Genomic DNA, 27,344 nt, shown 5'->3' with positions numbered 1-27,344 from the left:
AACTGTAGACTAGGAAATAACTTTGCAAGGCAGTCCTTTTGTAAAAGAAATTTACATTTGTAAAGGAAATCTACTATAGCCTGCATTCGGTACTAGAAATGAGGGCTGCTGCCAATAACTTTCTTTTAACTGGGAGAGTTTTATATGCATGACAAGACCACTCATCTGCCATTATAATTCCTTTCCTTATCCCCAAGTAGCTAGTATCACCACCATCCCGACCGAAGTCCTAGGACCCCACTCCTTTTTGTACTTCAGGAAGCGTCAAACATCTGAGCCTTTGTATGACTTCGGTATTTTACGGGACTCCAACGGATGTGCAAGTAGTTAAACATGAGTTTTCTCTCGTTAGTCTACTTCTTATCCATTTAATTTGCAAACAAGCCAAAGACACCCTTTCCTTACTATAAACTCTAGAACTACAGTTTGGGAAGGTCAGTGCCTCAGTTTCTCCATCTGCTCTCAAGTAATAATACTAGCATATAACTCACTGGATTGTTATGAAGATCAAAGATTTTCATGAACTGTTTTTGTAGATGAGGAAACAGACATGGAGAAGTTTGATAATCTGAGATACTGGAACTAGGGAAGGTAGGCTGGGAATCAACCCCTAGGAAATCTGGTTGTAAAGCACACTAGCAGTGAAAAGCAAATGTCCATATGAATTCCTTTGAAGGGAGAGGGCTTGGGGAGAGCCTTGCATTAAACCTAGTGGAAACTTGTAGCTTTTAAATCTTCATTCTGCTGTAGTAAATGAAGTTTTCAGAGTTGCACGGTTGAAAGGTGGCCAGCAGATTTTGGAAAGGGATCTGAGGCCTGAGCCTAAAGGATGTTTGGCTGGGGCTCTTCCAGGCTCCTGTCCTTCCAGGAAGTCCCAGTAAGATGACACTCAGTATTTAGTAGTAAATGACAACCTAAAACAGACAACCCTTGCCATCAGAAATTGAACTTAAGCCAACAAACCTTCACCCAGGGCTTTCTACACTTCCTAGGAAGTGGAGCTGGAATTCCGGGATGCTCAGCTGGGGAAATGCACACAGCAGCAAGCAGATGGGCAAGAGACCCTAGTGGGGGAAGATGTGGGGAGTTTCTCGTCCAAATAAAGGCCCAAACAAAAGTTGGGAGGCTAAACTTTGCCTCTCTTGGCTCGGCCGTGGCGATCTGGAAGGACTTTACAATATGGAGTAACAAAGCTTTCACTTTGAAAGAAGAGAGAGAAGAGAGGTTTAAGTTTGGTGAGAGAAATGTTGCAATTTTGAGCTGCGTCTCTCTGAGGCAACTGAAGAAACAAGAAGACTTGCAAAGGAAAAGGTGCAACCCCAGTCAAAGGGAGCATGTAGGCTCTAGGGACAGTGCCTTGGACCGTCCCAAGCAGACAATTTGGGCGGAAAGTTTCTCCCATTCAGTTTTTCAGTCTTTGCTGTGTGTGTTGCTCGGGGTCTATCTAAGATCCATACAGAGCCGTGCCTCGCGCCTCATTGAATCCCAAGGTAGGTGTGTCTGGGCATAGTAGATTCCCAACTACTGGAGCATCTGCCCTGCTAGACTGGCACATTCGGTCTCTGCCCTCCACTCCTTCCCTCCCTTGGGCTCCGCCCCTCCCGTTGACTCCTCCTAGGGCTCCGGCGCGCGGGCTCCGCCCCTCGTCTCTTGTTCGGCTCGTCCCTTCCGTATGCTCCGCCCCCGCGCTCGCGCGCCAGGGCCGGGCGGCGCCGACGCACTTGGCGGGAGATAGGAAAGTGGTTCAGTGCGCTCCCTAGGCAGCTGCAGTTCCTGGGAACGTGCGACAAGCCCTGCAGACTCGCTGACGCCTCAGAATACCGCCTGGGGCCCGGAGCGGCCGGAGCAACTTGAATCCTGACCCCGGCCCGGCTCCCGCTCCGGGCTCGGCCGGCGGGCGTAAAGGCGCGGCGGGGTCCGGGCCGGGGGGATGTCTCGGCGGACGCGCTGGTGAGAGGCTGGGGCGCGCGGGGTTTCTCGCCCTTGGGTCTGTCTCCTTGGGTCAGCAAGTGTGAGATGGGGACCCCCGGGAGAAATGCACCCCGCGCCGCCCGATGCAGGGGCGCGCGCCACGTTAAGAGGCTCTAGGGACCCCTCGCTCGGTTCCCGGGCCTCCTGGGCCCGGGAGCCTGAAAGCGCGGGTTCCCCCTCTAGACCCGGTCCCGGCCCTGGGTGAGGTCCATCGTCTCCCGCCTAATTGCAGGGTGGGGAAGGAAGGTTGTTGCCCGCGGTGTCAGCTAGAGGCCCTTTACTGGGTAGGGAGAATGTCTCCCCTTGTCGCAGCAAGTGGAAGGCAGAAGTCTGGGAGACACTAGTCGTTCAAGAGTGGCTCGAATTTGCTGACGTTCTTTTCTTGTTAGCATTCGGGGAAGCACAAAGCCCCTGGGCCCTCCGCGGGATGTGAGATGGGGGATTCGTTGTCTCCTGGGGATTCGCGGCCGGTTCGGTTTGGTTTCAGAAGCCCTCTTCCCTGTCCCACGCTAGACTAAATGGTGTGCAACGAAACCGCTCTGCCAGCAGCCGCTGGGCCAAAGGCAGGAACTGGGTTTCCCTCTTAGTTCCCTAGAGGTTAGGTGGCTGGGTCAAGTCTGGAACTTTGGTGTACACCTGTGTGTCCGGGGCCTAATCGCGGGGCTTTCCAGCCTTTCTAAGGCGTGGGATAATTGGGTTCTGCTGTGTTCCTTCTGGGTCTTTCCGATTCAGAACGCCTTACCCGTGTCTTCAGAAGGCCGAACCTGGCTTAGGATGAGGATAAGGAACAGAGAGATGCCTGCTTGCTTACTTGCAGAGTTCTTCGTGGCTGGGTTGGGTATTGGTTGGGTCCGTGAGCGCTGATCAGGGTGGTTTCCCATGCCCCAGTTTCTAGGGCAGTCCAGTGGCCAGGAAGAACATCTGGAAATACTACTCCGAGAGCTCCGGGCTCACTGGAGAGGGACCCTTTTGTGAAGCGTGGGCTCTGTGCCCCTGCATCCTCAGGAGACTCGCTTCTTTCTCTGCCACATGGTGTTAACTCCCTGTACCCCAGTGGCCCACTTCCCTCTTGGCCTCTGACTCACCTTTCCCTGGAGCATAGCCCAGAACGTACAAGAGCAAGAGAAAGGGTGTGTGTGTATACAGAAGTGTGACTTTTCTTTAAACAACACACTGGCCTCTGCTTTTTCATGCTATGGCTACTAGGGAGGTTAGGATGTTAAAGTGTGGAGCATGATGTGGCATAATCTTTGTCGGCCTCACTTTTCACATCTGTTAAATGGAGCCCTTGAGAATGTGCAAGAAGGCCAGTGAATGATGGATACTCCCATCTGTTTAATAGTGTGACCACGCCGGGTGGCAAGACACACCTTTAAGCCCAGCACTCAGGCAGGCGAATCTGAGGTCAAGAAACAGCATGGTTTATAGAATGAGTTCCAGGGCAACCAAGGCTACATAGAGAAACCTAGTCTCAAAGAACCACCATCCCCCAAATAGTGTCACCGTCACATAGCACTGAGGCCTCAAAGCTCTCTGTTACACAGATACTTTTTTTCCTAGGACATTGGCTGAGCCTTTAATAGAATCTGGGCCTTGTGCTGGGTTTTGGAGAAGCAAACTTAACTGTTAATACTTAGTAGATTTTGCCTCCTGCTTTACATTGGTAGGTGGTTCGTGCATTGGGACAGCAGTGACAGAACAAGTCTGCTTTCCAGGTCCTGTGACATGGGTTGCTAGGTTTAGAAACTTCTTTTCGTTTTCCTTAGGATTTCTGGAATTGTTTAGTAGGCAGCATCTTTGCAAGTGTTCATTCATTCACAAATCCACTCCTTCCCTGGGCAAATATTTCTTTAGGCCTTTTCTGTGCCAAATTCCAGGATGTGAAGGTGGAGCTGACCTTTGTGGGTGCTGTCAAGACCAGAGGTTGGGGCTGAGGTCAGGGCCTGGCTTTCCAAAGTGCTCTGGGTGTGTAGGAGTGACTTGGAGGCTGTGCTGAGTGTGAGGGAGGATGGGAAGGGGTGTGCAGACACCAGGGGCACCAAGTGTAGCCTGTCCTGCTCATTTGAAAATCTCTACTTTTCCCAGTTACATATGACTAACTAGCCTTTAGTATTTGCTAGAGGTGACTCAGTTCAGGTCCTGGGGAAGGATTAACCAAGTTCTGTGAATAACTGATTGTTTTCCTTTCTCCCTTCCTTAGTTATGTATTTGTGTGTGGTTATGTGCACTTGTGTAGGTGGCGACAGAGGCCAGAGTCGCTGGATCCTCCTGGAGCTGGGAGGTTATGGGAAAGGGTGCTGGAGGTTAAATTTGGGTTCTCAAGAGCAGAATGTTCCTTAGGGGAGCCAGCTCTCCAGTCCCTAACCAGCATTCTTAGAGCTTCATAGTATGATCTCCTTTCTCAAAGCTTTAAACTAGGTAATAGATATTGGTAGCAGTTAAAGTATTCCATGTTAGCCAGGTGGTAGTGGAGTATTCTTTTAATTAATCCCAGCAGGGAGACAGAGGCAGACAGATCTCTGAGTCTATGGGTTGAGTTCCAGGATAGCCAGGGCTACTCTGAGACACTCTCTCGAAAAACGTCTATGTTAGTTTCTTTAAAAGCCTCTGGACCTCACATGATTGTATTCTGAGTTTTTTTGCTCTCCATGAATTGTGCCCACGTGAAGGCAAGGATTCGAAAGGGACAGGCAAGAATAAATGAAGTTAGGCTCGGTGTGGTGGAATATGCCTTTAATTCAGATAAAAAGAATGAGCACACTTAGTGCAGGTTCGCTTCCCAGGACCCACCCGCTGGCTTACAATCATCTGGAACTCCAGTTCTAGGGAATCAGGCCCCCTATTCTAGCTCTGCATACACCAGACATAGATGTGGTGCACAGATATACATGCAGGCAGAACACTCATACACATAAGTCTTAAAAAAAAAGAAGCTAATGCCCAATGTAAGTTTGTTATTGAGAAGAAAAAAGTGGGAATATGGCTTTGAATATCACTTTTCATCTGTGTTGAGATAGGCCTGCTTCTAGCTCATGCTGGCCTTGAATTTGCAGCAGATCTGTCCCAGCCTCCAGAGTCATCTTCTGGTCTATTCAAATATGGCCCAGCTGCCCAGCCAAATACCACAGTCTTTGTGAAGTGTTTGGTTTTTGTGTTTGCGGTGAGGTAGAGGTTAGAAGCCAGGGCTCTGTGCATGCTGGGCAATTTTATCTCAAAAATAAAGTGATGAGAAGGAAAATACAGCCAGGCATGGTGGCCTAAATTTAAAATTGCAAAGTATAATCATAGAGATTAAAGTAGAATTACCTTGATTTTAAGGCCAGCCTTCATAACAAGACTCTGCCTCAACAAATATACATATACATACATACATATGTACATATATACATACATACATATATACATACATAGGCTTCAGCAGGGCAGATGGCTCAGCAGGTAAAGGTGCTGGGCTGCACACACAGACATACCAATAAATAAATGTGATTTTTAAATCCCATAAACCCATTTCATTGGGAAGAAAACAGAAAGCAGAGGCTGGGCATGATGGGGCATGCCTTTAATACCAGTACTGGCAGTAAGATCTGAGTTCGCGGCCAGTCTGGACTACACAGCAAGTTCTGGGACAGCCAGGAGAGAGACATTACATAGACTCTCAAAAAAGAAACAAAAAAACAGAAGATAAAATTCTACCTATGTGTTTTGGCTTTTTGAGACAGGGCTTGTCTGGGCTTGAATTGATTATGTAGTTAGGAGGACCTTGAACCCTTATTTCTGCCACTTGCATGCTAGATTACCAGTATGGGCTGTCATACCCAGCCTGTACCTACCTTTTTGTACAAGTAGAAAAGAAAGGCCTGCCTCCTCAAACTTTCCTAGAGATGACTTGCCCCTGGCCACACGCTACCATCCCCAGGTAAAGGTGTGTAAACATACTGGTGACCTTTTGCTTGCTTCCTCAGCGAGGAGCTGGATGAGTTACACTACCAGGACACGGACTCGGACCTCCTAGAGCAGAGAGACAACAAGTGTAAGGTCAAATGGACCCATGAAGAGGTGAGCCTCGATGCTTCATGGGCCTTGGGAGGAGGGGGAAAATGGTGGGGGGTAGGGGGTGGGGGGGCAGGCTGGTCAGCCAGCTGCATGTCTGATGTTCCCATAGGTGAAAAAGCTGATGGGCCATCTACTTCTCCTCAGAGATGCTCGGGCTCTGAGATCTGAGGATTGGGGGTTACTCCTCGGGCCTCGGGCCCTCAGTCTCTTTATGTGCCTCTTGCCCTCTTAGTGCGCTTCCTGCTGTTATAGCCTAATTCCAGAGACTAGGTAGCTTATCAAAAAATACAGGTTTATTCATCTAATTGGAAGGCATTCTTACCAATGGGGACTGTGTTCCCAGGCAGTGTGGAACCTCGTGCTGAAAGGGGGATACACAAGAGGCAGTACCCAACTGGCTTAAGTCACAGACTTATTCTCAAGATGCTAACCCATTAATCCATGCGTTGATAATCTATATTGAGGGCAGAGACTGTGATTTAAAACACCTCCAACCCTCCTTGGAATACCTCATCATATTGCACAGAGTACATTAAATTTAAACATGGCGGGGGTGGGGGGTCATTTGCCCAAGTACTGTTGGCAGCAAGGAAGCTAAATCTGTGTCCTTGTTTGTTTTTTTTTTTTTCCCCCCCTGAGGTTACTTTTTAAAAGAAATAGTTTTATTATTTTATATGCGTGAGTATTTTTGCCTGCATGTATGTAGGTGCACCACTTGTGTGTCTGGTGTCAGAGGCCAGAAGAGGAGGCCAGGTCGTCTGGAATTGGAGTTACAGATGTTTGTAAGCTGCATTGTGGGTGCTGGGAACTGAGCCTATGAGGGAGTGGCCGTGCTCCTAACCACTGAGCTAGCTCTCCAGCCCCTTTTAATTAATTTCATGTATTATTTTTGGGTGAGAGAGGGCTGGTGTGTGCCACAAGTTTTTCTTTGTTTTTATTACATGTGTGTGTGTGTGTGTGTGCGCGCATGCGTGCGCGTGCGCGCGTGTGCTCATGTTAGTGCTTGAACATGCCAATGCCTTGGGAAAACTTTGGGGGGGTCGGTTCTCTCCCGTTTGGGTTCTGGGGATTGAACTCCAAGGGGGTTGTCAGGCTTAGCCAGTACCCTTACCCACTGAACAATTTCTTTGGGTCTTTTTGTTTTGAGACAGGGTTTCTTGCCATGCTGGGCAGGCCTATTGTTATGCAGCTGAGGCTGATCTTGAGTTTCTTTGTTTTTTTAAAGATATATTTATTTAATGTGTATGAGTACACTGTAGCTGTCTTCAGACACACCAGAAGAGGGCATCGGATCCCATTACAGATGGCTGTGAGCCACCATGTGGTTGCTCCGGAAGAGCAGTCAGTGCTCTTAACCGTTGAGCCATCTCTCTGGCCCTGATGTTGAGTTTCTTATTTTCCCTGAAGTAGGTGCTGGAAATGATGCACAGTGCACACCAGGCAAGCGCTCTAGCGGCTTGTTTGTGAGATTTGGTTGATTTGATTTGAGGTGGATCTCTTGTATCCCAGGGTGCACTGGAATGCTAGCTAGTTGTATACTTTAGGATAGCCTCTGTCTACTGCAGAGGAGTAGATGGAGCTCCCTTGCTTGGCTGTTGTTTTCTGAAAGGTTCCCACTCTATGGCTGCTTTTGGATACTTTGTTACCTTGATCCTAAGTGCTGATAGAGTCCTGAATCACTCTTACCGGCCTATCAGCATCAATCCTCTCCAGCCATATCCTCTTCCCTCCTTTTTCCCCAGTTTAGCTATGTTTTTTTTTTCTTTTCTTTCTTTTTTTTTTTTTTGAAGAGGCTTCACCATAGCTCCCAGCATATCCTCCAGCACAGAGTGGCTCAACTTCTGTTTGCCTGGGGCTTTGATTGGCATCTGCCTCCCTTCAAGCAATTTTGTGGCTGCCTGCCACTGTGACTAACACCTGACACTTAGTAAGCACTCAGTTCCTGAGTCATGTATGAATATGGCTGTTATCATGGTGTCTCTAAGACCCTCCACACATGTGAGCTAAGCCAAGCCCGGTGTCTTTCTTAACGTTGGCAGGATGAGCAATTGAGGGCCCTGGTGAGGCAGTTTGGACAGCAGGACTGGAAGTTCCTGGCCAGTCACTTTCCTGTAAGTATTGCCCCTCCCCCAGGGCAAGGGTCTGGGGTGGTCCCTTGAGCTGTGTCTACAAAGCTTAGATGAGGTGAGGCTGGGAGGCCAGGCTTCCTGCGCACGCCTTTAAACCCGCCACTTGGGGAGGCAGAGGCAGGTGGATCTCTGAGTTCTAGGCTAACCTGGTCTGCAGAGTGAGTTCCTAGAGAGCCAGGGCTACACAGAGAAATCTTATAGTCAAACCAATTTATGCTTATTCCTAACTAGCTTACAATTAAACGAGACTCAGACTATGATTTTTTTATTTGGCTTTGACAATTACTGGGGGATAACCCCTAATCTACTCTTCTAACTGCTGGCCTGATTACCTCCCCAGTGGTGGACCCCAGATACTTGTTTTTCCTGGCTATGTGCTCATGATTTCTCTCCCCTCATAGAGGCTTCTTTTTCCTCCTTCTCTTTCTCCTCCTCCTCTTCTCCCTCTCCCTCCCCCTCCCTTACCCCTTTTTCCCTTCCTCCTTCCCCTTCCCCCTCTTCCTCTTTCCTCCCTCCTCCCTCCCCTCCCCCCTCTAACCAGGATACTCCCAACCCACTGACCTCTAATCCCTCCAGTAATTGGCTCCAGCCAATTTTATTTAACCAGTAGAAGGTTTGCACAACAAAAGCTTGTACACTCATAGGCCTTGAGCTTCCTATAGAATTTAGCATTGCAATACGTAGATAGCAATAGCCCAAACCTCAACAGAACCCTGTTTTGAAAAACCAAAAAGAAAAGCAAACAAAACAAGAAAGCAGCCAGGGAGCCAATCTCATGTAGTTGCTTTAGCAAGTCCTTAGTCTACTGCCTAAAGGCACGTTTGCTTTTCTTTCTGCAAGTCAGGAGCAGCTGGGTACTTAGTTCTGGGCTTTAAACTTGAACCAAGGGGAAGCATCCTTTGAGCAGAGGCTCCTACAGGGGTTGTAGTGCCACTACACTAACATTCAAAGCCCCCTGTGGATAAGAGCGCCCTCTACACACCCTCCCCAGCACTGCAAGACACCCGGAAAGGCTGGAGTGTACAAGGCTGCCGTTGGCTGCCAGAAGTTCCATGGGCATCTTCTTGGGCAGAATCGTCCTCTTCTTTCTGCCCTTCTGCCTTTCTTCCTTATAACTTGAACTCTTTAAAGACCAAAGAGTTCTTTCCATGAAGAAAGGAGGGATAACTTTCCACAAAACTTTCATAGACTCTGAGATAGTGCACCTCACACATCAGAGGATTGGAGGTCCCTTTCCACAGGGCCCGAGTTCATCCTTTAAAGTGAAGCAGAAATCCTGTACTCCTGTTCTAGTGTGTCGGCCTCTGTTGTGTAGTGGGCGAATGGCACAGGACACAGCTACCTAAGGTGTGCTTGTACCCTGTTCCCTGAGCTCAGGGCTCAACCAGAGTGCAATCTTCTGGTCTTAGCATTCTTTCTGTTCCTGCTCTAGAACCGCACAGATCAGCAATGCCAGTACCGGTGGCTAAGAGTTTTGAATCCAGACCTGGTTAAGGGACCATGGACCAAAGAGGAAGATCAGAAGGTAAGTGCTGGCAAAGGGGCTGCATACACAGTGGGCTTGCAGTGAGTCTGAACATCCCTGTACCACCCAGCGTCTTCAGGGACTTGTGTGCGTATGTGTTTGTGTTGTGAGAGAGGCCAGCTTTGTATCTTGGCTGGTCTCGTATTCATGCTATAACATAAGCTGACCTCGAGCTCGGGGTGCTCCTCAAACCCTAGCCTTCTAAGTGCCGGGCTGAGTGGCCACCTTGCCCCATGGATTATCCAGACAGCTGTTTGTTGTTGGGTTTTTTTGTTTTGTTTTGTTTTTCTGAGATAGTTTCTCTGTGTAGCTTTGGCTGTCCTGGAATACACTCTGTAGACCAGGCTGGCCTTGAACTGCCTCCCAAGTGCCAGGAGCCACCACCATCTGGTGAAACTCCGCAGCTTTTAACTGGTAACCATACCTGCCACATAGAACATGGAAAGGTAATGAATGGGTGGTCCACATGCGGGGCTTGCTTAGCCAGTGGCAGCGGCCATGGAGTTAGGATAATGTGATAGACGCGGTGATAAAGGTTATACCACTCGACCATAAAACTCAGATAACGGCTTCCCATGACACCTACTGCATGTGGGCAAAGCTCTGCCACTGAGCTACACTTCTCCTCTAATCCCTTTCTCTAGGACCTTTTTCTATTTGAAACAGGGTCTCATGTAGCTTGGGCTAGCCTTAGACTTGCTTGTAGCCAAAGCTCACCTTAAACTCCTGCTTGCACAGGATTTTGCCACATTTGACATCTCAATGCCATACTTCCGTAGGCCTGTTGAGGTGGTTATTTGTGTTATAGGTGGCTAAATCAAGGCACAGAGAGGGGTTGACATTCCCCAAACTGTAATGACCCTGGGCTGCTTTTTTTTTTTTTTTTTTTTTTCGAGACAGGGTTTTTCTTTATAGCCCGGGCTGTCCTAGAACTCACTCTGTAGATCAGGCTGGACTCGAACTCAGAAATTCGACTGCCTCTGCCTCCCAAGTGCTGGGATTAAAGGCGTGCCCACCACTGCCTGGCACTGGGCTGCTTTTCTGGTGTTTCTTTAGCTATACAGAAATGAAATAGAATATTTCCACACAAAAATACCTTTTTCCATAAGTATCTACTCTTGCCTGGTTTGGCTGTGTGCACATGAGAATATGTGTATATCAAAAATCAAGAGGGGAGCTGGGCCAGGTGGTGGTGGCCAATTCAGGAGGCAGAGGCAGGCAGAGCTCTGTGAGTTCCGGAACAGCGTGTCCTGAGCAAGGGAGCCTTCTTAAGAGGTGATTGAAATCTAGTTCTGGTTAGCCAATACTTTAGGCTGTACGCTCTTGATTTGACATACCATGGCCTATGTGTGATTGGGGCTGATCTCTCAGACTTGTAGTACTATAACTCCTGCAAAGTGAGACCCACATGGATATCTAGGTATCTTAGTGAAGGCCATGGAGGGGCTGGTCCTTTACTGATGTTCTCTTTAAGGTCATTGAGCTGGTCAAGAAGTACGGCACCAAACAGTGGACGCTGATTGCCAAGCACCTGAAGGGCCGGCTGGGGAAGCAGTGCCGTGAGCGCTGGCACAACCACCTCAACCCTGAGGTGAAAAAGTCCTGCTGGACCGAGGAGGAAGATCGAATAATCTGTGAGGCCCATAAAGTGCTGGGTAACCGCTGGGCTGAGATCGCCAAGATGCTGCCAGGAAGGTGAGCTCTATCTCCTGGTAGGTAGGTGTACCTGGCTGCTGGCTGCTAGGGTAGTGAGCTATCTCCTGGTAGGTAGGTACACCAGGGTGCTGTTCCAGGAGGTGAGGCCCATACTTGTGATAAAGGAATGTCCCAGAGTACTGTGATCAGCCCCCTATGTTCTTTAACATTCAACCAGCTAGTCTTCTGGAGACAGGCATTAAAAGGAAGTAGGTCCCCAGGAATGACCTGTCTAAAGAGACGGCACAAGGAGGTCTGCTTGTACCCTGTTAGAGGGAATATGATAAAAACACCACTTTCTGTCCCAGACTGGTGTTGAACCCAGGCTAGCTTTGAACTTGTGACCTTGGCTTCACAAGTGGTGTTTTTTTTTTGTTTTGTTTTTTTGTTTGTTTGTTTGTTTGTTTGTTTTTCGAGACAGGGTTTCTCTGTGTAGTCCTGGCTGTCCTGGAACTCACTTTGTAGACCAAGCTGGCCTCGAACTCAGAAATCCGCCTGCCTCTGCCTCCCAAGTGCTGGGATTAAAGGCATGTACCACCACTGCCCGGTGTTACTTTATTTTTTATCTGTATGAGTGTTTTGCCTGCTTGTGTGTCTGTATGTACCATGTGCGTGCCTAAGGAGGCCAGAAGAGGGTACTGGATGCCCCGGGACTAGAATTAACAGTTGTGAGCTGGTCTGTGGGTTCTGGGAATCAAATCAAGATCCTCTGGAAGAGCAGTTGTTGCTGTTAGCTGCTTCTGGGCCATCGGTCTTCTCATCCACTGTGATGGTTTCCATTTTGGTTTTCAGCCGAGGAGGATTTAGCTTCCTGGGACTCTGACCCTCCTTACCCCCCTGTGCCCAGGTTATATCCTCTTGTTCCAGTTTCCTTTCTGTTGCTGTGATAAAACTCTTCTCCTAAAGCATGTTGGGGAGGGAAGGGTTTGCACTTCCAGGTCACAGTTAATGACTGAGGGATAAAGCAAGAACTTGAAACTAGAACCAAGGAGGGGACCCTGCTTGCTGGCTGGTTCTTAGCTCACTTGCACACTCACAGTTAGCAAACTGTTTTGGAGACAGGATCTTTATTTACATGGCCGTAACTATACTGCTGTAACTAGGCTGGCCTTGATCTCATAGGAATCCTCCTGCCTCTGCCTCTCAAGTGCTGGGATTAAAGGCGTGCACCATGGCCTCCCAATTGACTCCAAGTCATTAAAATGAACTAGATGCTGGTCCAGGTGTTGGTAGTGCACACCTTTCCCCCAGTACCTGGGAGGCAGAGGATCTCTGAGTTCAAGGCCAGCCTCATCTATATAGAGAGTTCCAAGACAGCCAGGGTTACACAGAGAGCCCTGTCTCAGGGGCAAAAAGAAAGCTAACTAGGATATTATAACCCATGACCCTAGTCGTTGGTTAGGACAACAGAACTCATTTACTAGTATTGTCTCTGGTTTTACTTTCTTCTTATCTGGCTTTTCTTTCTAAGTGTTTCCTCCTTCACAGTTTTTTTTTTTTAAATACAGTTTTATTAAAGATTAAGAGAAAAACATAGTTCAGGGTAGGTGGAAATTCCAGCACCCACTAGGAGATGGAGAAAAAGCCATGCCCTTTTAAGTTAGTGGTGGAATAGAAGAAGCTTATTAAGAAAGATAAAAGCTGGCAGTGGTGGCGCACACCTTAATACCAGCACTTGAGAGGCAGAGGCAGACATCTCTGAGTTAGAGACCAGCCTTGTCTGCAGACTGAGTTCCCAGGTAGCCAGGGCTACACAGAGAAACCTTCTTGAAAAACAGGGTGACGGTTGGGGGAAGGGAGAGAAACAGGGTTGGAGAGATGGTTCAGTATAACTTGCTGCTCCGGATCAGTTCCCAGCAGCCCTCTGTAACTCACTTCTGGGGATTCTTTGTCCTCTTCTGGCCTCTGCATGCACTGCTTGTGTTTACTCCCTAGATAATGCGTGTAGGTGGAACGCCGATCCTTTGTGCTTGTGACTGACATTGCTTGTCTCTCACTGTTAGAATGACTCCTCCTCCCACCCATTTCTTTTTCTTTTTTGTTTACTCCTTGTTTTAGTGGAACAAACCCTTCATTAGCATCCTGAGCTCAGGCCTCAATTTTATCTCCCATTTAATAGATGATTTGAGTAACTGTAGGGCTTGAGAATAGTTTTTGTTCAGAATATTGAGAGCATTGTGATGTCTTCATCTTTTCCTGTTCCCTCTTTGATTTCACTTCCTGGGAAATTTCTTGTTTTTTTGTATTTTTTGTTTTTTTTTTTTTTTTTTTTTTTTTATCCTTCCAATCCTTTGGAAATTATTTTGACTAAGAAGTTTTGTTTTCTAAATTCTCTTTTGGACAAAGTTCCTAATGTATGTTTGCAACTGCTGAAACGACCAAAAGACCTTCTGTGCCTGTGTGTGTGTTTGTCTGGTGCAGTGGTTCCAAGCCTCTGGGTCATGACCCCTTTTGAAGGTCAAATGACAAACACACAGATATTTACACTACAATTTATAACAGTAGCAAAACTACAGTTAGGAAGTAGCGATCAAAGTGACTTTATGGTTGGGGGGGTCACTGCAGCGGTAGGGAAGTTGAGAACCACTGGCTGTGTGATTATTTCTCTTTGCTAACCCATCCCTATTGGTTAATTCCAGAGGTTTGCTTTGAAGGAATGCTGATCTCGGATGCCCCTTTGCAGTTAGGAAGCAGTCAGGGAACATGGTTTGGAACCATGCACACTGATGGAACTTATCTGTAGATGGCCTTTATTGCCGTTTGGTATCCACAGGCCCTGTGGGAGGACATTCTAAGAGCTAATACCTTTTCTCTGGAGTTAATAATCATTTCCCCAGAGGCAGATAATTCCTTAGAGAGCACTGTTGCTGGACTCTCAGGGTAGGTAGAAGGGGTCTTTGGATCTCACCTCCAGGGTACAGATTTTCATGGAACCCCAGTTTCTGACCTGTGTTGTGGCCACAGTTACTGGGTTATTTCTTTGTAAAGAGGAAACCTGTCTGGAGGTGAGGGTCAGGAGCTGGAGGTTGGACAGCTGCTGTGCTCCTCATTCTAATCCTAGAGTTCTGGGAGGAGCCTTGGGATGAATTGGTTCTTACTAGAATCCTCCTGTAAGGTCAATTTGGTTTGAACTCCTAGTCTCCTGGGCTGGCTGTTGCTTGCCAGACTGTTTCCATCTTCTGGTAACTTCTATAGTCTCAGTGCTGCCACTTCCTTCCCAGTGTTCTTGCTCTTACTATGCCTTTGCTCTCTTCTTTTGTTTCCAGTCTTTCCTCTGTTGTTGCAGTGTAGTCCTGGGAGAAGAGTAGAGAGAAAGGCAGATGCTAAGTGTCGCCTGAGTCTGAGAGATGTCTGTTTTCATGTGGTAAACCCCAGTGTGTAATCTTTGGGGGCCTCCCTTGATGCTTGGTTGGAAACTCAGAACCCCATCTGTGGGGCTTGATTGGCTTTGAGCATGTCAGTAGCCTTACCTCCCTCGGCAGTCACCTTGGTTGCTTGGCAGTCCTGAGCCATCCCTCCGCCTTCCGTTCTCACAGCTACTGGGCTCTGGCCACAGCCTTGTGTGCCCCTGTAGTCAGACCCACCGGCTCTCCATGATTTCTCAAGGCTTTCTCCAGATCTGGATCCGTCCAGCTTATATTCAGTCCTGCCTTGAGTTCCACACTTGCTTATTTCATGGAGATAGGAGGAAATTCACTAAACCATAGAGCGCCAACCAGCGAGACATAAGGCATTGTAGAGCTGGACAATGCCTTCTGGCCTTCCCTTACAGATGTGGGGATGAGCTGCAGCGGGGTGGGAGAAGCTGCATGTCAGAGGCCTTGGGTTTCTCCCCACAGGACAGACAATGCTGTGAAGAATCACTGGAACTCCACCATCAAAAGGAAAGTAGACACGGGAGGTTTCCCGAACGAGTCCAGAGACTGCAAGCCCGTCTACTTGCTCTTGGAACTTGAGGACAAGGATCAACACCAGAGTGTCCAGCCTGTGGAAGGCCAGGTGAGTGGGCAGCCTTGGGGCTCAGTCTCAGCCTCTATCCCAGGGGGGTTGATTTGCCTTAGTTCCTGGTCATCTGACCCTGTCTCTCCAAGAACTTCACCAGAGCCACTCACCCATTTCTGCCCTAGGATCTGAGTGTGACCAGCACATTTCTAGAGCTTTCCTTGTGACAGACTAGCCCTAGTTTTCCTACAGGAGAAGAGAGCGGTATGATGGGTAACTCTAAGGACTGGCAGGGGAGGGGTTCTCAGCCTCTGTCCTCTCAGTGACTGTCTGTCAACCTGCCCATGTGGAGGTCAGAGGACAGCTTGTTCGTGGTGACTTAAATTTTCTTTCATTCGTGTGTGTGTCTGTGTGTGTGTGTGTCTGTGTGTGTGTCTGTGTGTGTGTGTGTAGTCTTTTGAGACAGGCTCTTTTTATGTAGAAGTAGTGGGATTAAAGGCAGGCACCACTAAGGCCAATGTAGGAGTTGGTTCTCTCCTGCCATAGGTTATGGGAACTGAACTCTGCAAGAGTAGTAAAGTATTCTTAATTGCTGAGTGATCTCTCTCTATAGCTTCCTGTTTGCCATTTTTAAAAAATACAGATTTATTGAGATAAAAAAATATCTTGTCGTTCGGCATATATTCTGAATTATGATAATTCTATAAAAGCACATTGGTGCATTTCTAGCTGCTTAACCGCCACCATAAGTAACGTTTCCACATTAGCGTCTACCCAAAATCCTTTATTCCCTGAATGGATGCTTCCTGCTTCGGCTTGTATTTCCTACGATATGGGCAGTCACTTACACACTCATGACATGTTTATTTCTAAATCAGGGACTTCCGCATCGATCCTGAACCTTGTGGGGAGAAGGACCTGTTTTTTTTTTTTTTTAAAGTATGTGTGCACACATGCAGAAATCAGGACAGAGTCTATTTTCTCTTATGGATTAAGCTGAGATCATCAGTCCAGCTGCAAGCACCTTTGCTTGCTGAGCCACTTTTAGCCCACAGTGTTGTGAAGGTCACCATGTAACTTCTGGTAACCTTCCTGCCTTGGCCTTCTAGGTCTAGGACAGTAAACAAGTGCTGTGCCCAGCATTGGTTCCAGGGCCTCCGTCTCCTCCATAGTCTGTTCCATTTTGTTAATGATAGTGTCTTTATGCATGTCTCATTAGCCTCTGTCATGATACTAATGTTTTTAAGTGTTGAGTTCAGTTGGAATGTCTCTCAACTTCTGTTCATATGAGCCTCATTGATATTTGATTTGGGTTTTGTGTCTTTAGCTACAAACTGAAGCACAGTTAATATTTCAACAAAAGTATATGGTGTGCCCTTGCATCTGACAGGGAAGTCTCCTGAGCAGCTGGCCGCTGGCGCCCTCTACTGTGAAGGAAGAGGAGAACAGCGAGGAGGAGGCTGCCCTAGCTGCTGCTTACATTAAGGAGCCCGCCTGTGAGCCTGTCCCCGCTGACCTGGGAGAAGTGCACACCCCAGAGCCCCCAGAATCCCTCAAGCGGGAATACCAGGAGGGCTCCTCCCCAGAAACGAGCCTGCCCTACAAATGGGTGGTAGAGGCAGCAAACCTCCTCATCCCGGCTGTGGGGTCCAGCCTCTCTGAAGCTCTGGACTTGATCGAGTCGGTATGTTGATCCCAGCAGGTACACAGCAAGTAACACTTACCTTGTGAACTGTGCCCCTCCCCCACCCTCCTAGCATTTATTGAATGGTGGGCGCTGCCCAGCTCTGAGCAAGCTGGGGACACCAGCGAGGTCATTGCAGTCTTTACCCTCCATCATGAAGTGGGTGAAAAGGCTTCCCAGAAAAGGGCTGAATTGGCATTATGTAGTCAGATCTCACTGGAGAGGAGCCCGGAAGTGCCAGGAGTCTGGAGCAACAAGAGGGTTTGGCTGCACAGCAAGGCCATGGCGCTGTGGGTTGTGTTCCCTGTGTGGATTTTCCTGAGGAGACAAACACATACCTGTTTACCCCAGATCAGTGGTACTGGGAGCAGATAAAAGAAGCAGCTACACACTGGTCTAGCATGGCTGACTAATGAAATCCTTGGAGATACCTGCAGGATTGTGGGTGACAGGAAGACTTCCGCATGACCAGAAGAGTGACAGACTCATAAAGGCGGTCTCCCTGGAGCTTCCTGCCCAACACGCCCAGGGAAGAATCTTTTTCACCAGCAGTTATTTACTTAGGATCCTAGGGAGGGGCCCTGTGGCTCCTGGAACTTTCCTCTAGGAGGGAATGTGTCATTTCTGAGAAAATAGCTAAACAATGACCTTGCCTGTGGGTAGAGCCACTCCTTTTGGTGTGACCTTCTGCTTTAGGCCTTATCAGCCAGGAGTCCCTATGTCTAACTCTTCCAAGGTGAAGATCAGGGAAAGAAGCACAAAACCTGCTCTCTGTCCCCTCCAGCCTCCTCCCAGGCACTGCTGCTGGATATGCTCCCTACCACCAAGATGCCTTCAGTCTCCAAGACCTCTGATCTCTGAGGTCAGCCCAGATGCCAGATAGTTTCCAGTCTTAGGAATAAACGGCCCCTGGCTCCGGCAAGTCCCCACAGCCACAACTCGAAACTGGGCTCTGGATCTACTCAGGGTCACATTTCCAGGATCAAAGTGGAACCTTCTGTTTCCAGGGAGCTTTGGATAAAGAGAAGACGTGTGGTTCCCATTTGTTCTTAGGAGCTTAGGGTGGGTTCCTTAGTGTGAAGGTGGAGAAAGGAGCTAGTGAGGTGGCTCAGCGGATAGAGGTGCTCACCACCGAGCCTGGCCATCTGAATTCAATCCTCAGGACCCACGAGGTAGGAGAGACTTAACTCCTTACACTAGCACATAAATTTATGTAATGAATTGACATAAGCCAGCAAAGCCATGTTTTCTCAGCCAGTTGCTATGGGGACTGTAAAGCTGTTGATGGGCAAGCATCCCATTCGAGTTTCAGTATAATACCTAGGACACTGAGGAAATGAAGGTAGACAGTAGTTAACAGTAGTGACTAAGTGGGTAAGGGATCAAATTTGGCACTGGTCTTTTACGTTCTACTGTATTAGGGGGACCTTTAACCTCCCTTTCTGGCAGGACCCTGATGCTTGGTGTGACCTGAGTAAATTTGATCTTCCTGAAGAACCGTCTGCAGATGGCAGTGTCAACAGCAGCCCAGTGCAGCCCCAGACATCACAGCAGCAGCAGCAGCAAGAGGAGGCACTGTCATCCCACCAGGCCGCCACACCAGGGCCCAGTGTGACTGAGTATCGTCTTGATGGCCACACTATTTCAGACCTGAGCCGGAGCAGCCGGGGAGAGCTGATCCCCATTTCCCCTAGCACTGAGTTTGGGGGCTCGGGCTTTGGCACACCTCCCTCAGTGCTCAAGCGACAGAAGAAACGGCGTGTGGCCCTGTCGCCTGTCACAGAGAACAGTGCCAGCCTGTCCTTCCTGGACTCCTGTAACAGCCTCACCCCGAAGAGCACACCTGTCAAAACCCTCCCCTTCTCTCCTTCCCAGGTGTGTGGGCACCTCTGCCTACCTTGGCTTCCATATAGAAACATCTCGCGCCCAGCGAGGGCCTGGCACAGGTACTCACTACATAATCGGTATCCACTGATTATCTCCCTGTGCTCGGTGCTCGAAGCCAGTGGTGAACAGAACCAGAGCTGGCCCTGCCCTGTTGGAGCTAAGGCTCTGGTCTGCGGAGCCAGCTGAGTGGTCACGTGAAGAAGGAAGGGGCTGTGGGGCTGGCAGCGGGGCTGCCTAACATCAGTAGTCACTTGTGGAAGTGACAGAAGGAAGGACAGCCTTATTCGGGCTTCAGGTCCAAGGTATAGTCCACCAGGGCAAGGAACTCGGAGTGGCAGGAGCTGAAACAGCTGGTTACTACAGCCGGCCAAGAGGGAGAATGAGGTCTCTTTGGCTTCCTTTTCCCTTGTTACTTAGTGTAAGAACCCAGGCTGTGGACAGGCACTGCCCATATTAGGGTGGGTTATTCCACCTCATTTAACTAACCTAGAAAAATCCTTGCAGACACGCTGAGGTTTGTTCCCATGGTGACTGTAAACACCATCAAGTTGATAACTAGGGACCCAGGAGGACTTTTAGTGGTAGAATAGTGGCTTGCATTGAGAAAGCTGAAAGGCCTCTCTGGAGACTAACAGAAAGACACAGGGGCTGAGTCATGTTTGTTGAAAGAAGTCTTTGCTGGTGTCCAACAGGTCAGGACAAGAGGTGGAGACCTTACAGAGCAAGCAGCCATAGAGAGGGGTGTCTAAGGAGCTGCCTCTTCTTCTCTCTGGCCTCATGAATGCTTACAAAGGTCACTGTGTCACATGTCCTCTCTCTTCCCTGGCAGTTTCTGAACTTCTGGAACAAACAGGATACCTTGGAGCTGGAGAGCCCCTCACTGACGTCCACTCCAGTGTGCAGCCAAAAAGTGGTAGTCACCACACCCCTGCACAGGGATAAGACACCCCTGCACCAGAAATATCCATCGTGAGTGCTATAAGGCCACCGCCCGTCCTGGACGACGGAGACGCACTCTGGTCCTGGAGGGCGGCTGCCATGCCCCACTGCCCGCCCCCCCCCCCTCGCCGCCCCTTGTCTAAAGGAGCTGGGTTCTTAAACTTCCTTGCCCCTCAGTTTTTTTTAGTCTTTAACCTGATAGTCCTGGATCTCAGAAACTTAAAACTACCACAGAAATCCTCCTCTTTTCTCTCCATGGATGAGCATCAAGTATGGGCCAGGCGAGTTTGAACCGTAATGTGCTCCTGGTGTCCCTCAGACTCAGGAGGAGCTTAGAGCACAGCAGTGTGTCTATCCTTAGCCTGCTGTGAAGAGGGATGTCCAAGTGTCCCCACTTCCTCTGGTGGCATATAAAGTACTGCGTCCATGAGGGTGCTGTCAGTATTCATTGGTTTGCTGTGAAACATTGTAGTCTGTCTGTCCGAGGCACTGTTTTCAGAGATTGTGCACAACAGAACAAGATGACTTTAGAAACAATTTATTAATCCATTGCTTAGCAGTCACTCAGTCTGAAATAGATTTTGTGAGAACTACTGTTCTTACATTCAAATGAGAATCCTGGACTTTTCATTTAAGCCCTTTAATGAGGATGCTGAACCACAGTATAGTGGGCCTGGCCTTCTGCCCAGTCACAAGACAGAGGCCTGTGTTGTCAATTGTACTGCTGGATTTTATTTACATTCTGTTCTGTGGGTGTAGCTCAGTTATTTAGAAGTGGGTCCTTTAAAGGATCTATTAAGAGGACAGAGCAGCCTGGGCTTGGTGATGCATGCTTTTAATCCCATTTGGACCTCTATGAGTTCAAGGCCAGCCCAATCTTCATAGCAAGTTTCAGGCCTACCAAAGCTGCATAGTGAACCTCCATCTCAAGAAAGGATAGCACTCATCTAGTGCAGCCAAGGGCCCGTGAGTCGCCTGTTGTCTCTAGTTTTTCTGAGTATTGGGCCTAGGTGGTTCCCTTACCTGACTGCACAGGATAGTATGTTGCTGAGAGTACTTTGAAGGGCCTGCTGTGCTGGTGGCATCACCTGACCCACATCACCTGACCAGCCAGCCCTTCCTCTCAGGCACGCCTCCTCATTCTAGTTCCCTGTGTGTGGAATGGATCCTTTGTCTCTGCAGCTCAGTGTCTGCTAGGCTCCGCCTGGGTGCCCCTCCCTGTTTTGTGGCTAGGAGATAGATAACTGGATTAGCCATGGACTCGCCTCGTTTTTCTTGGGGTTCACTTTCCCCAGTTCCCCCATCTCCTCAGTACCACTGCTCATCTGTCTCTTTTGCTGCTGAGAGGGTATATCTGGTTCTTGTTGCATTTTCTCCAGAAGTTGAAGCTTTTCACTTTATTTTTAAATGCAGAAAGGGACCAAGGGAGGAGCTGCCAAAGCTTGGAGGTAGAAGCAAGCCCTTGTGTATAGCCATGGCTCTTCAGTTGGGAAGGGACAGAGTGAGAACATAGCGGGGCCCATGGCAAACGTGCTCGTACCACATTTCTGCCTCCACCATGAAATGTGAAAGGACTTATGGAGTTCATGACCTCCTAACACTGTTCTGTAGAGAGGGCATACAGGCTGTGGTCTTCCCAGGCCTGCCCTTCTCTGGGAAGTCCCAAATCTGTACTCTGATGGGGCCATACCCTGCGTTATTGTTCTGATCTCCTCCCCGCTCTTCCTGTCCTTTCTTTGAGGATAGCCCTTCCTCTGGGCCCCTGACTTAGACTTGTGCAGGAAGACAGGGAGGCACCTTTGGACCAGTGTGACACTGGTCCCGTAGGAGTGTCTATGGGGGAGCAGTGCTCATGACCTGGAAAGTGAGAGTTTGCTCTGTCCTCTTGCTGAGCCGCTGCCTCTGGCCTGTGGCAGGTTTGTAACCCCGGATCAGAAGTACTCCATGGACAACACTCCCCATACGCCAACTCCGTTCAAGAATGCCCTGGAGAAATATGGACCACTGAAGCCCCTGGTATGTGCCATGATTGCTGGGAGTCTCTGGGAAGAATTCATCTAACATGGGTTGATGAGCCCCGTTCTATCTGGGCGCTCTATGTCCTAGCAAGGTACAGTTTCTGCTTGTCACCTCATCTGCATTCCCTGAGTCCCTTCAGCACCAGGCAGGTAGACACTGGCTGGTAGGTAGTTGGGGTAATGGTGTCTTGGACAGGGGATATAGACACGCTAACGAAAGAGTTTAAAGAAAAGGGTCAAGACATGCATGGCAACACACGCCTGGTCATACCAGTACTTGGCTGGTGGAGGAGGTAGGCAGATCAAAAGTTCAAGGTCATCCTCTTCGGCCTACCAAGTTAGAGGCTAGCCTGACCAACATGAGACCCTATTTTTAAGAAAAGGCTGGAAGCCAGATATGGAGGCCTGTGTATATAATCCAGCACTTGGGATGCTTGAGGGAAGGAGATGATGAGCCAGTCTTCACAGTGTGGGGAGGAGGGATGGGAGGGCTCAGCAGAGGTTAACTCCAGCTAAGTGGGGTTTTGGACGGTTACATGTGGCAGAGTTGCAAACACTAGTTGATGCTGCTGTTTTCTGTTGGGAGTAGAGATGCTCTCTGCTGAACTAGAAGGTTGGAGATTGCCTGTCATGCTTGTTCTTGGTAGCTGTAGTTCATGCTCAGGGGCTCCTTGTATGACATCTTAAGTGTCACCATGACCCTGGAGCTCCTGAGCCTGAGCGATGGAAATGGACACCCTTGTGTCCCAGTTAGTGGGGAACAAAGAAGGAGCGTGGGCTTTCGGTGTCTTTAGGTTCTTTGGTTTTTTGAGGTAGCTTTTGTCTACGAAGCCTAGTGACTTAGGTTTCTGTTGCTTTGATAAAAAAACATAGTGACCAAAAACAACCTAAGAAAGATTGGGTTTATTACAGCTTACAGTTGTTAAAGTCCGTCACTGAGGGAACCCAGGGAAGGAACCTGGAGGCAGGAACTGATGCAGAGGCCATGGAGGAGTGCTGTATAGTCACTTGCTCAGTTGTTTTCTTATACACTTCTGGACCACCTGCCCAAGCGGGGCACAGCGACACAGGGCCCTCCCACATCAATCTCTAGTCAGGAAGATGCCCCCATAGATTTGCCTACAGCTGTCTCATTGGGAGCATCTTTGCCTCCGCTGAGGTTCCCTCTTCTCTCAGATGACTCTAGTTTGTACCAAGCTAATGGAAAACTAACCAGCACACCTAGACTGTCCCTGAACTTGCCCGGGGCTGATTCATCCACCTTGGCATCACAAATGTTGAGATCATAGAAGGTGCTGTCCGAAATTCCTAGGTTCAAGGGAAGCTTCTGCCTCCACAATGATTAGCCGGGACTTGGCGGGAGGCTAGGCTCAAGAATCTGGACTCTAATGACCGCTATAGTCTGGGTCGGGGTCTTGGTATGAGCCTTGGTCCTACTCTGTGGACATGATAATTGCTGTACAGGACTATGGGGGTGCAAAGCTGCTCTTGTGAGCGGGTAGGCCTTCAGGGTTAAGATCTTTATCCATTTGTCCGAGGCAGGAGACAGTTCATGGTTATGAGCAATGCATGTTAGTTAGTCCTCCTCACATGGGCTCTCTTGGCTTGCCTAGTACTGCTTACCTCTCTTAGACCTACACAGCCTGCCGCCTGAGTGGGCCTCCTGCGCTCACCCTCGCTCTGTCCACAGCCCCAGACTCCACACCTGGAGGAGGACTTGAAGGAAGTGCTCCGTTCCGAGGCTGGCCTAGAGCTCATCATTGAGGATGACATGAGGCCAGAGAAGCAGAAGAGAAAGCCCGGGGTAAGTGGCTGGGGGCTGGAGACCCTCACCTTTCTGCCCTTGCAGTTTACATAGTGAGTCAGACCCAAGGGCAGGAGGACCCATGAAGTGCCGTACATGACTGCTTGTTCCAAAGAGGACTCTGGCTTCTCACTTGGGTCCTCATGTACTTTGAATGATGCAGCCCTTCATCCAGCTTTTGTGACTGGGTGTCCTGAAGTGAGCCTGACTGTGTGTGGTCGGTGCAGTAGTGGTCAGGTGAGAGCAGTGCTCAGTGGATGGAGAAAGGCATGCAGCACACACCTCATGGCTGGCTGAATCCCTGTGGGAGGAAAGGCAGTAGACGGGGACAGACCCCAAGGGGTCCTTTCAGGAGGCAGTCAGAGTTGAGTGTCTCAGCCATGAGTTCAGTGTGGCAGTGAGGCCTGGATCACGGGCTGCCCGGGGAGGCCCCAGACTCAGGGTGAGCTTCCTTCCCATTGCACCGTCTCTAGCATTTCTATCTACAAGTGAGTGACACTTAGACTTGCTCTGTGTTTCTGTGGTTTATTCTAGACTGCTCTAAGGAGGGATGATAGTTAAAGCTAGCTAGGCAGTGAGGCTGGGAAGGACCCAGAGTGTCTGGCAGAGTAAGGTCCACCTGGGTGTGAATCTAATATAGCCGAGGGCTCCTCATCTTCCCATATCCTTGGAGCAGAGCTGCTAGCTAGGCCTTGGAAGTTCCTTGGAAGTTCAAAATTCCTGACTCTGACTGTGGCCACTGAGGCGCTGGCCGTGGGGACCTGATTGCTGATTCCGACTGTGATTTCCTTCTGAATCCTCAGCTTCGGCGGAGCCCTATCAAGAAGGTCCGGAAGTCTCTGGCTCTTGACATCATGGATGAAGAAGGGAACCTGCCCAAAACTCTGCCCTTGGTAAGGGGCTGACAGAGGCCTCACAGGTTCTCAGGAACCTTCTGCCTTTGGAATAATGGAGGGGACACTTCAGGTGGAGTGGGTTCTGGTTCTTCAGCTGGGCTCAGTGTTGGGAAGATTGGCAGGAGATGCTGGGCCTGGACACCTAGCCTGAGCTTCACTAAGCACTTCTGATATCTTCCCTAGGTTTTATTTGGCAGGAGTTATATTGCTAGACTGCTATGGGCCCCCAACACCATCCCTCTCACTGAGGGTCAGCCATGTGTGCCCCCAAGCACAGCCTGTGGTTGAGGCATAACCCTAAATGGGTCTGTCTGTCTGGTCTGTAGGTCAGCCTTGCTCTGGGCATAGAAGTCACGCTGCCTTTCAGAGCCCAGACGCAGCTGATGGGACGTATGTGGCCTGGCTTGACTAAAACGTTGATGACATGGCTGTTCTCTGATATGGTTAAAGGGGAGGTTTTTAGTATATATGAGAAGAAGAACAGCCCTGGGAGGTATCGGGAGTCCAGAGCAGAGAGAGAAGGACTGGACATGAACAGCAGACTAGACATGGCCAGGGCCTCCAGCTATGCGAGTGTGGGGAGAAGAGCAGGTGAAGAGAAGAGAAACCATGGTGAGCATAGCAGGGTTCTAAGGAGGATGAGGAGTTGCCAGGAGGGAGCTGGAAGAGTTTAGGTGTGGGTGGGGTGTGGGTGGGGAGATAGGGAGGACAGAGATGCTTTGAAAAGCTTTGGAATGTGTGACAGGTACTTGAGATACTGAGGGAGCCTGGAGGCCATCATAGACTGATAGGTACGCCGCCTATCTGTCCCTTCAGCCAGAGGGACAGAAAAAGACTTCCTTTTGTAGAAGGGAACAGGCTTCACAAATTCCTCAGGAAAGCTGGCTCTTATCTAACTACCAGAAATCCTTCTGTGGTCCAGGCTGAGCTCTTTTAGAGTCTGGGGAATCAGAGTTTCCTTCCTTTGGACCTGCCACCGGTAGAGAGGGTTTGTGGGTAGGAGGATGAATGAAGAATATGAATTGCTAAACAGATCTTAGTAGGATTGTATCCTGTGTCCTGTGTCCTTCTAGAAGAACTTTTGTCCAGGGAACACGGCCAGGTAGGGGACTTTCTCCCTTCATTCAAACCTTTGGCTATCTCTACTTGAAGTACTATTTTTTTTTAAAGCAGTACTGGGCATTGAGCCTACGCCCTCACCCACCCACTGTGGGCATGAGCTCTGCTGTGGAACTAGGTGTGGGAAGTAGTTGGCCTGTGCCCCCAGCCCCAGGTGGGACCTTAGGAAGGCCAACAATCACTGAGCAGAGCCAGCAGGGAGTGCTTATGGACCCACATCATCTCCCGCTTGGTGCTTACGGCATTGCTGGGCTCTGAAATGAGCAGTTCACAGATATTCCTTTAATCCTTTAAGCAAAAAGATTAAGGGAGCTCATCTAAACTTCCGTATCTGAAAGAAACTGAAGCTTAGAGAGGTACATCCTGCTCCAGATCCCAGCAGCTCAGGGCCCAGGGTGGTGCCAAGATACCTGGTTGTATTGGTTTTGTTATGGGTTTTTTTTCCCCCCTCCTTGCAAGGATCTTGTGGCAAAGTAGTGACTAACCCTGTTTTGATTTCAGACAACCGGTATCCTAGCCAGCTCCTCTGGCTTCACCTCGACAGGTATCAAAGAGGATAACAGCCTGCTCAACCAGGGTTTCCTACAGGCCAAACCCGAGAAGGTTGTGGCTGCCCCAAAGCCCAGGAGCCACATTCCAGCCCCTGCCCCTGTGAGTGCAGTAAACAGGTCCCATTGCCTGCCCTTTCACCCCCCAGGGCCTGACTTCTGCCAATTTCCTTTGACTGTCTGCCCCATTGACTTAACTTTTACAATCTTAGCCCAAACCTACTTCCTACAGGAAGCCATTCCTGACCTCACTGGAGAGATGCCCCCAGCCTCATTTCCTTCCTGAGGCCTGGGCTCAACCGTCAGTAGGTCATTATCTGTGTTAGGTTTGTTTATTGCTCTATTCCTGACAGAGCTGGACTGGGCCTTGCATCCCAGTGCCTTCATCTGCTTGGCTGGCTCCTTGGGATCTGCCTCCCTTTTCTTGTTCCAGCCTCCTGCTTTGCTTTACTGTTAAAGCCCAAAGATGAGGAGGCATGGCTTCCCTGGGTCTGCCAAGAAAATAAAGGAAACACAGGCTGGCTTCCAGCATTGAGAAGGAGGGTCCTAGAAACGTCTCTGCTCTTACTAGTCAGGACCACTTAAGTTTGTACAGAGCTAACCCTCTCACTTCCTCTCAGATGACCCGTGCCTGGAAGACGGTGGCCTGTGGGGGCACCAAAGACCAGCTCTTCATGCAAGAGAAAGCCCGGCAGCTCCTGGGCCGCCTGAAGTCCAACCACACATCTCGGACCCTCATTCTGTCCTGAGGGGCTTGGAGGACACAAGCCAGCTCTCTCATGTTTACAGGGGAAGGGTGTGGGTAAGGTGTGCATTGAAGTGACATTAAGTGACCAGCTTCAGGAAGTCTTCTGCCAGCCTCTCAGACTACTCAGGTGGCAGAAGTCACATGGTAAACCCTTCCTCCAGGTCTAGCTTTGGGAAGTTCCTGGTGCTAATAGAACAAAGTCCCACTCCTGGGCCTGCCCATCCTCCACTCAGTAGTACCGCAGGAGCCCTGTCAGTGTCTCCCAGGCTCTCATCCAGCCTGGCCTCGTCCTGGACTCCTGCTTAGGATGGGGGGGGGGCTGTGGCTAAGGGCTGCTCCTTTCCTCATCTGTGGTACACTGTCTCCACAATAAAACACCATTCTCC

General features: G+C 49.4%; 1 protein-coding gene across 1 annotated transcript; it reads left to right on the top strand.

Annotated features, from left to right (window-relative positions):
- Positions 1-1,928: 1,928 nt before the first annotated feature.
- On the top strand, positions 1,929-27,344 carry Mybl2 (MYB proto-oncogene like 2). The gene is made up of 14 exons (XM_028769721.1): positions 1,929-1,950; positions 5,934-6,027; positions 8,064-8,135; positions 9,586-9,678; positions 11,153-11,373; positions 15,213-15,372; positions 16,706-16,999; positions 18,449-18,874; positions 19,716-19,855; positions 21,742-21,841; positions 23,534-23,647; positions 24,451-24,540; positions 26,164-26,313; positions 26,831-27,344. The coding sequence occupies exons 1-14, from the start codon at positions 1,931-1,933 to the stop codon at positions 26,957-26,959; spliced, it is 2,103 nt and encodes a 700-aa protein (XP_028625554.1). The 5' UTR covers positions 1,929-1,930; the 3' UTR covers positions 26,960-27,344.

This window comes from Grammomys surdaster, unplaced genomic scaffold, assembly GCF_004785775.1.
Source record: "Grammomys surdaster isolate TR1022 unplaced genomic scaffold, NIH_TR_1.0 193, whole genome shotgun sequence".
In the NCBI taxonomy this organism is placed as follows: domain Eukaryota; kingdom Metazoa; phylum Chordata; class Mammalia; order Rodentia; family Muridae; genus Grammomys; species Grammomys surdaster.
The sequence above is the reverse complement of the archived record's forward strand: the minus strand, read 5'-3'. Positions and strand labels throughout refer to the sequence as shown.